The following is a 13,149-nucleotide window of genomic DNA, read 5'->3' on the forward strand; positions in this document are numbered from 1 at the left end:
TATCTGTGTGCAGGTTTGAATAGGTTAGCATCTTGCTCTGTGTTAGCGCTCGTGTACCACATCTGCTGCATGGATGCATGCTTCTCTTCAGTGCTCTGCTTCAAATCCAGATGAGTAGTACAGATACCATAGATCAGCGTCAGATACCAAGCCACAATCCTTGCATTGTAGGTGTACTGCGGGAATCAGTTCTCCCATTCTCTTCCCCTGAATATTTGTTCGTTTGGTACCAGGGATGCTGTTCAAGTAGTGCAGACTGATCCATTGGCAGGAAACTAGCTTTTCCATTCTTTAGCATCCCACTTCTTTTATTGCTTAGGGCAATATATATATGTATAGTATGTCAATTACAGTTCCCATTGAGTGGCTTCCATGCTGAATCTAAGAAAGTTATTATTTCTCGTGTTTGCCTTTTGGCCCTTTTGTAACGGTTTCCTTTTTCCTGTTAGAAAAATCTTTAGTATATTACTCTTAAGGGACGTAAAAACCAGCATTGGTGATGTGAAGGGCATCTGATTTAGGTAGTCCCAGTACAGAGATATCTGAATTTTCCTTGAATAAATGTGAATAGCATAGACTGGCTGGCAATTTAGAAGAAATGAGGGCTTGAAGAAACGCAGGCAGAGCAAAAGATCAAGGAAGACTGAGCAAGAATCTAGAAGAAATGGACTGAGGGACATAGGGACTTCAAATTCAGAGGGGCAGTGGCAGCGGTCATCTTTGCCATCGCAGCATAAAGCAGTGATTTGAAAAGCACGTAATACCATTGCTAACAAATAGGGAGAGATCTTGCTTTAGAAATAGAAGTGAGAAAGATTCCTCCCACAGCAGGCACACAAAGTTTTCATCTTCCCACTCACACCATTGCTCCAACGATACGTGGCCCTGTTTGTATCCTGGCAATTAGCATCCTGAATTGAGTTAGTTAGGAGACTGGAAACTATAGTAGGAGAAAGTATAGCTGCTGAACCCCTGCTGATGGCAGCACACCCCATGGGATGGGTCTGGAAGCAATCCTTCTCCTTCTACCTTGAGCCTCGTGTTTTCACTGTGTGGAGGGGCAAAAAGGTTTGTAAAGAGATTATTTAAAATAATAATAAAAAAATTCTAAAATTATCACTGTCTGCCTGTTGGTTGAGTAGCTTAAACATCCTCATCCAAGGCAGCTGTAACCTAAGCAGCCAAAGTCCACTTGAGTTGGAGCTGAATTTGGCCCACTGTCTCTACTTCACACCCGCACTACAAATGAAAGCTGCAGCTACTTAGGGGTGGGTTTGAAGGAGGGAAGAGGTGGGAAAGCCACTGGGGTGTGGAGTTGCATTGACAGTTGAAGTACGTTCCTTGAAAACGTGAGCTGCTCATCACTTCTGGATGTAGCAGTATGACAAGGCGTTGGCAGACAGAATGCAGTTTATTATGAGTGGGGCATTATGATGAGTACAGGACCTTACAGGTCAGTTACAGAGCAATGCATGCTTCTGATTAAGGGATGAGGAAAAAGCAGTGTTACCCTGAAAATTGGGCTGGAATCTTCAAAAACTAAATCTTTGTCAGAAATTACATTCAAAGGAGTCATTTTAATTCAAAATGATGTTTCCCTTCAATTGTTCTTTAAGTAACATAGGCCTGTGTCCCTCTGGAGATGAGACAGCAGAGTAGACTGAAGGGCTTCTGTGATCAGTTAAATTTGGCCAATAGACTAGAGAAGTAATTTATCTTTGCTACTTGAATAACAATATTTACATTGCACTTTCTTCCAGAAGGAGGCTATGGATATTTATAAGTGGTGCACAAAAGTCTCTCTCATACTCACTGAACAGCAGCTAGCTCTGTCATATAGCCAAGTTGCTGTTTAGCACAGCAAGGTTCAGTTTGGAATAACTTAAGGCAAATAATACAGACTATGAAGACTATGGTGGGGGTTATTTATGAAACTGGAGTTTAGCTAGAGCTAGTAACATCTGTGGAGTTGCAGTTAAGCACAGCAGAGTCTTTATTGTTCTCAAATACCCAGGATTTGCTTTGAATGCTTCCTCTCACTGGCATACCGTGTTTTCAAAAGTATTACTGCTGCATAGGGCCCTTATATCAGACTGAGAGTGACTTCATTTCAGCTTGAACTACATTCAAGACCAAAATAAGTTAAATAGGAAGAAGCGATCTTGTTTCAGAATAAGTATGTTGATATAATGATTATATTGTTTATGCCAGTTTAATATGCAGCATAACTTAACTTTCTTGTGAATACAAATCCTTAAAAGATCACTTGTGTCTGCAAATTCACATACCCTCTTCATATGTTCTAAGATTCTGCCCCTCTATTAGGTTATTCTGCCCCTCTATTCTACTCATGTGAGACCTCACCTGGAGTATTGTGTCCAAGTCTGGAATCCTCAACATAAGAAGGATATGGAGCTGTTGGAACGGGTCCAGAGGAGGGTTACAAGGATGATCAGAGGGCTGGAGCACCTCCCCTACGAGGACAGGCTGAGAGAGTTAGGGTTGTTCAGCCTGGAGAAGAGAAGGCTCCGAGGAGATCTTATAGCAACTTTCCAGTACCTGAAGGGGCTACTAGAAAGCTGGGGAGGGACTGTTTACAAAGGCTTGTACGGATAGGACTAGAGGCAATGGGTAGAAACTGGAGAGAGGCAGATTTAGACTAGACCTAAGGAGGAATTTCTTCACAGGGAGAGCGATGAGGCACTGGCATAGGTTGCCCAGAGCAGTGGTGGCTGCCCCATCCCTGGAGGTGTTCAAGGCCAGGTTGGATGGGGCCTTGGGCAGCCTCATCTGGTGGGAGGTGTCCCTGCCCATGGCAGGGGGGTTGGAACTGGATGATCTCCAAGGTCCCTTCCAACCTAAACTATTCTGTGGTTCTAAGATAGCCACAGGGATTTGCCCTCACAAAGTGACCAACATTGCTAGAGGATGCTTTATAAGAAAGGAGTTGGTTAGAGAGTTGCTTGCCCGGCTAGACACACACAAGTCTATGGGGCCAGATGGGATCCACCCAAGAGTATTGAAGCAGCTGGTGGATGTGCTTTCCAAACTCCTTTCCATCATCTTTCAGCAGTCCTGGAAGACTGGGGAAGTTCCACTGGACCGGAGGCTGGCTGATGTTGTGTTTATCTACAAGAAGGGTCGCAGGGAGGATCCAGGGAACTACAGGGCTGTCAGTCTGACCTCAGTGCTGGGGAAAGTCATGGAACAGGTGATCTTAGAATCATAGAATAACCAGGTTGGAAGAGACCCATCGGATCATCGAGTCCAACCATTCCTATCAAACACTAAACCATGCCCCTCAGCACCTCGTCCACCCGTGCCTTGAACACCTCCAGGGAATGTGACTCAACCACCTCCCTGGGTAGCCCATTCCAGTGCCCAGTGACCCTTTCTGTGAAAATTTTTTTCCTAATGTCCAGCCTAAATCTCCCCTGGCGGAGCTTGAGGCCATTCCCTCTTGTCCTGTCCCCTGTCACTTGGGAGAAGAGGCCAGCACCCTCCTCTCTACAATCTCCTTTCAGGTAGTTACAGAGAGCAATGAGATCTGCCCTCAGCCTCCTCTTCTCCAGGCTAAACAACCCCAGCTCTCTCAGCTGCTCCTTGTAAGGCCTGTTCTCCAGCCTCTTCACCAGCTTCATTGCTCTTCTCTGGACTCGCTCCAGAGCCTCAACATCCTTCTTGTGGTGAGGGGCATCTTGAGTGCTATCATGAAGCACATGCAAGAGAACCAGGTGATCAGGCCCAGTCAACATGGGTTCATGAAAGGCAGGTCTTGCCAAACAAACCTGATCGCCTTCTATGATAAAGTGACTCGACTACTGGATGAGGGAAAGGCTGTGGATGTGGTCTTCCTGGACTTCAGTAAAGCCTTTGACACAGTTTCTCACAGCATTCTGCTTCAGAAACTGTCAGCCTCTGGCCTGGACAGGTGCACACTCTCCTGGGCGGAAAACTGGTTGGGTGGCCGGGCCCAGAGAGTGGTGGGAAATGGAGTTAATTCCAGCTGGAGGCCAGTGACAAGTGGGATTCCCCAGGGCTCAGTGCTGGGTCCAGCCCTGTTTAGTGTCTTTATCAATGACCTGGATGAAGGCATTGAGTGCACCCTTAGCAAGTTTGCGGATGACACTAAGCTGGGTGGAAGCGTGGATCTGCTGGAGGGTAGGGAGGCTCTGCAAAGGGATCTGAACAGGCTGGACCGCTGGGCTGAGACCAATGGCATGAGGTTTAACAAGGCCAAATGCCGGGTCCTGCACTTGGGGCAAAACAACCCTGTGCAGTGCTACAGACTAGGAGAGGTCTGGCTGGAAAGCTGCCTGGAGGAGAGGGACCTGGGGGTGTTGGTTGACAGTGACTGAACATGAGCCAGCAGTGTACCCAGGTGGCCAAGAAGGCCAATGGCATCTTGGCTTGTATCAGAAACGGCGTGACCAGCAGGTCCAGGGAGGTTATTCTCCCTCTGTACTTGGCACTGGTGAGACCACACCTCGAATACTGTTCTGGGCCCCTCACCACAAGAAGGATGTTGAGGCTGTGGAGTGAGTTCACAGCCTTTCCCTCGTCCAGTAGTCGAGTCACTTTATCATAGAAGGCGATCAGGTTTGTTTGGCAAGACCTGCCTTTCATGAACCCATGTTGACTGGGCCTGATCACCTGGTTCTCTTGCATGTGCTTCATGATAGCACTCAAGATGCCCCTCACCACAAGAAGGATGTTGAGGCTCTGGAGCGAGTCCAGAGAAGAGCAATGAAGCTGGTGAAGAGGCTGGAGAACAGGCCTTACAAGGAGCAGCTGAGAGAGCTGGGGTTGTTTAGCCTGGAGAAGAGGAGGCTGAGGGCAGATCTCATTGCTCTCTGTAACTACCTGAAAGGAGATTGTAGAGAGGAGGGTGCTGGCCTCTTCTCCCAAGTGACAGGGGACAGGACAAGAGGGAATGGCCTCAAGCTCCGCCAGGGGAGATTTAGGCTGGACATTAGGAAAAAAATTTTCACAGAAAGGGTCACTGGGCACTGGAACGGGCTACCCAGGGAGGTGGTTGAGTCACCTTCCCTGGAGATGTTTAAAGGACGGGTGGATGAGGTGCTGAGGGGAATGGTTTAGTATTTGATAGGAAAGGTTGGACTCAGTGATCCAGTGGGTCTTTTCCAACCTAGTGATTCTATGATTCTATGAGATGTGGAACGTGAACAAGTTTTGGGAAGGATGTCCAGGTTAGAGTGTGATATGGAGAGCTACATTTTGCCTGTGTTTCATTACCTGCCATTTCGCTTTTTGAATGTTTCACTTCTATAGAAGTGTAGTGTAGAAGACAATAAAAATCGGGCATCTGAGGCACCTAAGTTGTCAGATCAATATCCCTGCTGGAGGAGACATAGTTGTTTCAAAGGTGGATTTTTCAGGTGTTGAGCAATGACTTAAGTGTAGCATTTTAGGGAAATCAGTGCCTCCCATTGATTTTGGTGAATCCCAGTGAGGCCGTTAATAAATGCTTCTGTAAATGCAGCCTAATCCTCTCTATGCTTGATCTCAACAAAAAAACCTTGGCACTGGAATGTCGTGCACAAGTATTGTGCAGCTCCTTTTTTTTATTCCAGCAAGGTATTGCATCCTGGTGACAGAAAAAATGAGCCTGCCACCCGTGTTTTTAAAACACTTTGGGATTCCTTGGAGTGAATACTAGTGAGCTGTGGTTCTCTCCCATCTGGGTTTCGGTTCCAGAGCAGGATGCTTTTTGCTTTCTACTTCGTGGCACAGCACTCAGCTGCTGTTAGTGAGCAGCTGTTCTGTTTCCCTGTCTGCCTGGAGGCTGCAGCCAAAGGTGGCCAGAGCAATGCCCAGCTTTGTTAAAATATAACAGGACTGGAAGAGAGGGGTGGGAGCAGGGAAATCTGTGACCTGGAGGAGATCCTACAGCATGCTGTCAGTGGGTGCTGTGGGTCCATGTCTTCTACGCGTCTGTCACAGTGAGACTCACCTGCTGGCTTGGAGAAAGCCATTAATCATGAGGTGATGCTGAAGTTTTCTGGGAAAGGAAGTATTGCTGACAGTGGCAAACAGCTTATGTTCATGTCTCATGGAAACTCAAATGTGCCTAAGTGTATGCTCAGCGTCTGCCGCCTGCATGCCACATGACTCAGATACGGAGAGAGTCAGCTGTGGCTAAGAACAGGCCCATGATGCACAGTATAACATTTCTTTTAAATCATTTCTTTCAGACAGTTTTCTTGTGGGTGGTAGGGCGTTATGTTTAAGTATTTGTCCATCCTTGGTTTTGTGTGTGTGTTTTTCCAACGAGGATCATAGTGCCTGTTTTGTGGTTCCATCGTTGAGCACTTACAAATTAGTGAGGAACATTTCACTATGCACGAAGCTATGTGGTAGGTTTGTGGCATGTCAGGATTTCAGCCGTTGCCCAATTTAATATTTCTTTTCTTTGTATTCCAGAAAAAGGCATGGCATACAATTAAAACCATGGTTAACTTACCAGTCATCAGCCCCTTCAAGAAACGCTACTCATGGGTGCAGCTAGCTGGGCATACAGGTGAGATGGATATCTTCAATGTGTTTGACTCTGGAGTGGGGATGACATCAGTAAGAAAAATAGTATTTCAGAGTTTCTCTATTTCCTTCCTTCAGGTAAAAAGTAAGTGAGATGAGCAAGGAAGTAATGGTCAGAGTCTGGGGAAGGGCAAGGATCCCAATGCATCCTTGTAAGCTCATATATGTAAAATGCATATTAGTGGGTAATGAAGAACTGGGGGGTTGAAGCCCTAGTCCATTTGTTGCTGTTGGTTGTGATACAGGATCCTCTTTCTCGACCAAGTAACCAATATGTTAGTTCCCTAGTGAGAAGGATTACTATCCATGCCTGTATGTGTCTCAGCCCTAGCAAGGGCAGTTTTTCCAATACCAAACCCTTCATCTGAAACTAAGCTTTTAGGTGGGAAACAAATCTGATGAAAACTGACTTGCTGACCAGTTGTTTGTGTTGCAAGTCTGTCACTGTTCACTGCATGAGTGCAAGGAGCAGCTCAGTTGGCTGGTTCAAACAAAGAGAATTCATCAAGTTTGCTTCTCTTGTGCTTCATTTAGTTCCTATGCAGCTCTTGTTCCTAAAGTGCTAGCGCAGGGTTTATTAGTACACATGTGGGCAGACTCCTACGCTGCATCGTGCTTTAATGCAGTACCTGAACCACCTCTTTATATGCTAATGCACTAATATGATGCACCTCAAAGCTGTACAGAGAAATTTATTTAGTCAAAGAAATGGAGTAGCTGCATTTTGCACAGTGGTGTTGGTAAGCCTGACTTGTATCATGCAGAGTGCCTGAATGATCCTCTCTCATTGCAGTTTTTATCACAGTATGTATGGGGTTGACTTGATCTGTGTGGAGTGATGCACTGGTTGTGTAATCATAACCCTTCTGGAGGCTTCTGTAGTGGGGGAGAAGCAGGGGATTAAGAGGTTGCTGGAAGCTGATGGGGCTAGATACTGTTCAAGTTTGCTTTAGTTTTGTTTTCCATGGCTTCGTTTAGTCCATCCTTTTTGTAGCTGTTCTGTGATAGGACAAGTTCTTTCCAAGCTAAAACAGGGCCATCACCACCCTCAACCTTGTGCTGTGGCAATGCCAGTTCTACGATTTGTCACTGAAGAGCCAGTTTGCAATGGCTGAAGGATCCTGCTGTGAAAAAAAGTTTATTGTTAGCCCAGGATTAATGAGGCTCCTACTTTGGCACCTATTTTATGTCCTGTAGTAGTTCTGAATGAAACATGTGCTTTCCTCAGATGTCATTGGCAGGTGGCAGGACAGGAGAGCAACTTCTGTGTGTCTAATTACTGCCAATCTTGGCCTATGCAGACTGTCATTTGTACTGGACACCATCCAGAGACAGCATTGTAAAAAAAAAAAAAAAATTGTACTGTAGGCTGTACCTACAGGTTAGCATGGCTCCAGAGAAGAGGCAGTACCTGGAGGTACATGCATTCACAGTCCCTGCATGTGTGTGCAGAAAGGGCAGTGCTTGGCTTCTGGCCTATTCAGGGCTGTTTAACGATCACTGATTGACCGTACTGCTCAGTACGTACCCGCTCAGCAGGTATGCCCTGTGTGAGGATTAAGGACAAAGCCAACACAGGCTGTGTTATGCAGCTTTAAAATAGCCTGTCAGAGGATTAATGAATTCTGGCTCGTTGCTTCTTCCTGTGCATTTCAGTAAGTGTAGTAGTGTTTAATATCCTAACATAGAGTTTGGAAATAAAACCCGATGGCCTGGATCAGCTGCACTTCTTAAAGCTATACATTCTGACATGGGAATGTATCCAAACGGACTTTAACTGCCAACAGCTGTGTTTGTCCTGGGTGCTTTATTTTTTATGAAATACATGTTATCTTTTCAGTTCAGGGGGAGTCTTCTAACTGGTATCATGGGGCTGAGGTAGATGAAACTGGAGTGGTGGGTGAAGGTGTTTTTCTTTTTTGCATGTCAGTCTTGTCTGCATGTGTTTGATTTTCTTTTTTTAGGGAGTTTCAAGGCAGCTGATAGTGGGAAGATTCTCAAGCGCTTCTCTGAGAATGAAAAGGAGTGTTTTGAACGATTGATGAAAGACCCACTACGTTCCTGTGTCCCTTGCTTCCATGGTGTGGTGGAGAGAGATGGCGAGATCTACATTCAGCTGGATGACTTGCTAACTGATTTTGAAGGGCCTTCTGTGATGGACTGCAAGATGGGGATCAGGTGGGGTACAAAAAAGAGAAAGTACTTCCTAACCAAAATGCATTTGAAGGAAGTGGGGGTAGAGAAGGTCATGCTCTTTCTGGAGGAGTCTGATAACATTTTTGGAGCCTTGGGATTCAGTCCAGGCAACCTGTTGTTGGTTTGGCAATAGTCTGAGGAGAACATGCTCCTTTGTTGCCTGATTTTACGTGGATTCTGGAAACTAACTGATCTATAGCCTCAAAAACTATCTACATCAAGAAGTTTTTAGGGGTGATTTAAGACAAAGTTTCTCTGCAGTGGCCTGATAATAAATACATGGAAAAAAAAATACATGATTCATTCATGGCCATTTCATTTAAACTTCATGTATGTGGTCATTCAAAAAAAACTAACAAAAGGTGTAGTTCTCATCTCCAAATGTGTAAGACTGAATGGCAGTGTGAAAGCCCACTTCCAGTGTTTGAATGAGATTTCATTGGTATTGATCTTATGAGTAAAACAATAAATTGACCACCTGCCCAGGACTGACGTGTTTTCCCCTACTCTGACATCTCCATGATGCTCCATCACCTTGTCCTCCAGATTCTCACTTGCTTTTCCTTTTCTTGAAAACCTCAAAAATGTTATCCAAGTATAACAAATAGATAAGAAGTGTGTTGAGAGCCTGCAGTAACAGTGCAGAGAGGTATAAACTGTCATAGTAATCTCTGGGTGCCAGCTCAGATGCTCAGGAGTCATTGTTATTAATAATTTATTCAATTTACAGGAGTGCAGACCAGCCTTTTCAAATAGATGTGGAATCTTAAATGAATTGTCAGCTAAATCAGAGTAGAAGTATGTAGCACTGGTATGCTCAGAAGAAAGAAGAGAAGGATTTGCAGCAGAACATATTTTATTCAAAATGGGTGACATTCTCGTAATGAGTGACAGCAACTCCTAAACGCCAACCTGATTTATTACACTGATGAAAAAAGTACATTCCAGGCGCTTGACAAAAAATGCAAGCTTTGTGGAGAGAGACAAGCTCTAGGAGTCCAGTGGAATGCTGAGAACATGGATAGTGCCTTTCTAATGGTTACCAGATTAGTAGATTGAGTGGTAACAGCAAAGTGTGGAAGGTTTGTCACCCTTTATCTTCCTGTTCTTGGTTACCTCTTCTGGTTTGGAACTGCTCAGATAATTTGCTTTACTTTTTATGTGAAGAGTGATTCTGTCTTTCATTGTCTAATGCATTAAATAAAATCTAAATGGCTTTCTGAGGCCTAAAAAAATGACACCTAACTGATGTTAAGCTTTTTTTGAGGAAAGAGAAGATAGTAAGACTTATGCAGCCCTGTTTGCTTTTCTTGAGGCCAGTTTATAAGTTGTAAAAAGAAATATTTGAAGAGTCTTTATAGTTTTGTTGGGATGTAATGTTTTTGCAGGACGTACCTGGAGGAAGAGTTGACTAAAGCCCGTGAGAAACCAAAGCTGCGTAAGGACATGTACAAGAAAATGATTGAAGTGGATCCTCTTGCTCCCACAGCTGAAGAGAATGCCCAACATGCTGTCACCAAACCCCGATACATGCAGTGGAGGGAAACCATCAGCTCTAGTGCCAACCTGGGCTTCAGGATTGAAGGGATTAAGGTAATAGTTTCACTTCTGCCTGCTCTTGCAGACCAAACTTTGTTTGATTTGTTGATTAATCAAAAAGCTAGTGCGCATCAGTAGCCAGGCTTTCCAAAGGATTATGTGAAAATGCACTAATTGAAACCCAGGTATAGTGTATTGTGGTTTTAAAGCATCCAGTGTAATTATAAGAGTAGTGTCAATGACGCTGAGCATCAAATGCACACATCAGCATTCCCAGGATACTACTGTACAGCCACTGGAGAACCTTGGCAGTTTTCTTTCATACCTGTTAATTCTTTATATTTGCTGTCCCCTGAGGCAATGTCAGATGCCTACTGAGAAACCCACTACGACCTAGTCGTAGAATATCAGCTACCTGACTCATTTACTTGCATGTTAACGCTTGTGGAATCCAGAGGAGTGCTTTCTGCTTGCATAGGCCTTTCAGAGCTGGGCTTAAACTGGTTTGCTTGGGTTTTGGTAGTGGTGTACCTGTACCAACACAGAGCATGGTGAGGGCTGCCCAAGCCCACCTGCAGCCTGGATGTGTACTTGTAACCTGAAACCTTTGAAGGGACAGTTACGGCTTACCCTGTGTGATGTGAGGATGTTCCTGAAACATATACATATATGTATGTTAGGACACTGTAAATGATAATCTGGATTAGTTCTGCTTCTGTTTCATAGTTCAAGCACATAGGAAGAAGAAAGGGACAAAAGAGGGTGGCGCTGAGAAGCAGAGGGTCTTGAAACACTTCTTTGTCCTCTGCTTCCCTGTGTTGTCTTTTCCCTTCCTCATTCATGGATTGTCCTGCTCTCATACAGGAACCAGGGCTTCAAACTGGTGCTGTGCTGGCCCCGTGTATGCTCTGCCACCCACTCCTGGCTGTTAGACACCAGCATCTTCAGAAAGGAACTGTCTGGTTGGTAGATGATTGGGCTCCAGTCCAGCTGAGACACTTCTGTCCTACCCTTTAGCCGCCAAATAATGTTATCGAGACACCTATTTTATTCCTAAACCATTTAGGTCTTTGGTCTGTGTAATGAAATCAGAAACCCAGATGATGATCTCAAAACCTTTTACATGTGTCCTTGGAAAGATAGTTGGTCAGTGTAGAAAACTTCTTACTGATTTATATTGAGTTCTGGGGAGTGACTGAGCTAAAGGAGCACAGGGAGGTTCCAGTAAAACCTCTTGCCTTGTTCTTTGTGTTTTGGCTGGTTACCAGAGGTGGTTAGGAGCAATATGGCATACAGACTGTGTGATGTTTCCCTTGAGATGATGCAGTAACTGCGCAAAACAGGATACAAATATTTGATTTTTCATTAAGCACAGGAAATCCCTTGGAGCACTCCAGTGCTTTACTTTTTTTCCTCTTCTTCCCTGTGCTGTTATGAAGGATGTAGGTATCATTCTCGTTTCATCTTATTTTTTTTTTTTTTTGTATGTGGAGAAACGATAACAGAAATGAGTTGTTCAAGCTATACATCTAGTCAGTACTACCAACGCTGTTTCAGTGTAGCTGAACTGTACATCCAGTTCTGTGTATTTGCAGAGGAGTGAAGCAGTGCCCATTTTGAGAGGAGTGCCTGTAAGGATTGGTAGTGCCAGCTAGTGGTTGGTGGAAAAGATGTTTTCTTCCTTGGGTACACCAATAACTCCTGGAGTTAGCTGAGTAGATGTGTTGAGTTTGGTCATTCAGAAATATTCCTGCCCTGTGGCTGCTGGTCTAAGAAGTGGAAACAACAAAAGTGAAATGATGGAAGCCCTTCTGTGAAGTGGCTGCCAATACATGAGATCTGATTCTGATTTGAATGCATTCCCCCTTCATCAGTGGGGTCCCTTTTCTCTTTAGGGTGGTCCATCTCTTTTCCTTGCTTTGCCTCTGTATCTCTGATATCAAGACAGGTTCATTTGCAGGATTTTTCCCTCTTCCTCTTATCAAAAATAGTTCGAACTGTTGGGTTTCCTTACTTAACACTCAATCTCCTGTGCCTGCCAGATTCAGAATACAAGTTTCCTTTCTGGAAGGGGTTGTCTGAAGGCTAGGCATCACAAACATTGTCTCTACAATGCTAACCTCATAGTTTTGCGGAGCAGAGATGCATGGGGCCAAGAATCAGGATTTTTGGCTTCTTATTTTGTTGCTGAATCTCTCTGCAATTTGGGAAATAACTTTCTTTGGTACCATTCCTTTAGCTGTACATCAGTGATAGCCATTTTCCCAGAAGGACATCAGATTTGATGCATAAATCTTTGTGAATCCACTTAGGTCACGTCTTTAACCCAGAGATCTTCAAGGGGAGTCTGCAGAGGAATGTGAGCAAGACCACACAGGTTAAGATTGGTAGCACTGTTTTATGGAGCTGCCAAACCTGCCTTCCTGCTAGCCATGTCATTGTCACATCTAATGAAAAGTGCTGAAAGTGGCTTGCTAGCTGCACTGTGCTGTGGACTGCTCTGCTGTGCAGGGACGTATGTGGAGTCCCTGGAAAAGGTATGACTTCAAGGAGTGAGTCAGGAATGCGCCTCCTGGGGATCAGGTACATCCAGAGTTGTTGCAAGGACCTGGTATAGAACACAAGGGATGGTGATATTTAAGTTCTGGATGTTATTTACAACAAGTAAAGACAGGCAGCAGTTACATTTCCTGACAAACACTGAAAAGGAACACTCATAAAAGTGTTTCTAAATAATGGGGAAGCAAGCAACTTAGTCTGTCCAGACATAAAGGGATGAAAAAGGAAAACACAGCAGCTATTCCGGACTTTCATTTGAGGCACAGAGAGAAATTACTTTCAACATAATAAATAAAT

At 44.5% G+C, this 13,149-nt stretch overlaps 1 protein-coding gene across 1 annotated transcript in view; it reads left to right on the top strand.

Annotated features, from left to right (window-relative positions):
• The window catches only part of ITPKA (inositol-trisphosphate 3-kinase A), a 41,564-nt gene that overhangs the window by 20,777 nt on the left and 7,638 nt on the right, over nt 1–13,149 (top strand). The window contains exons 2-4 of the mRNA XM_069857906.1: nt 6,445–6,541; nt 8,523–8,736; nt 10,143–10,347. Of these exons, the coding sequence (XP_069714007.1) occupies nt 6,445–6,541; nt 8,523–8,736; nt 10,143–10,347 (516 nt within the window). The remainder of the gene's footprint in view (nt 1–6,444; nt 6,542–8,522; nt 8,737–10,142; nt 10,348–13,149) is intronic.

This window comes from Phaenicophaeus curvirostris, chromosome 5, assembly GCF_032191515.1.
Source record: "Phaenicophaeus curvirostris isolate KB17595 chromosome 5, BPBGC_Pcur_1.0, whole genome shotgun sequence".
NCBI classification, from domain to species: Eukaryota; Metazoa; Chordata; class Aves; order Cuculiformes; family Cuculidae; genus Phaenicophaeus; species Phaenicophaeus curvirostris.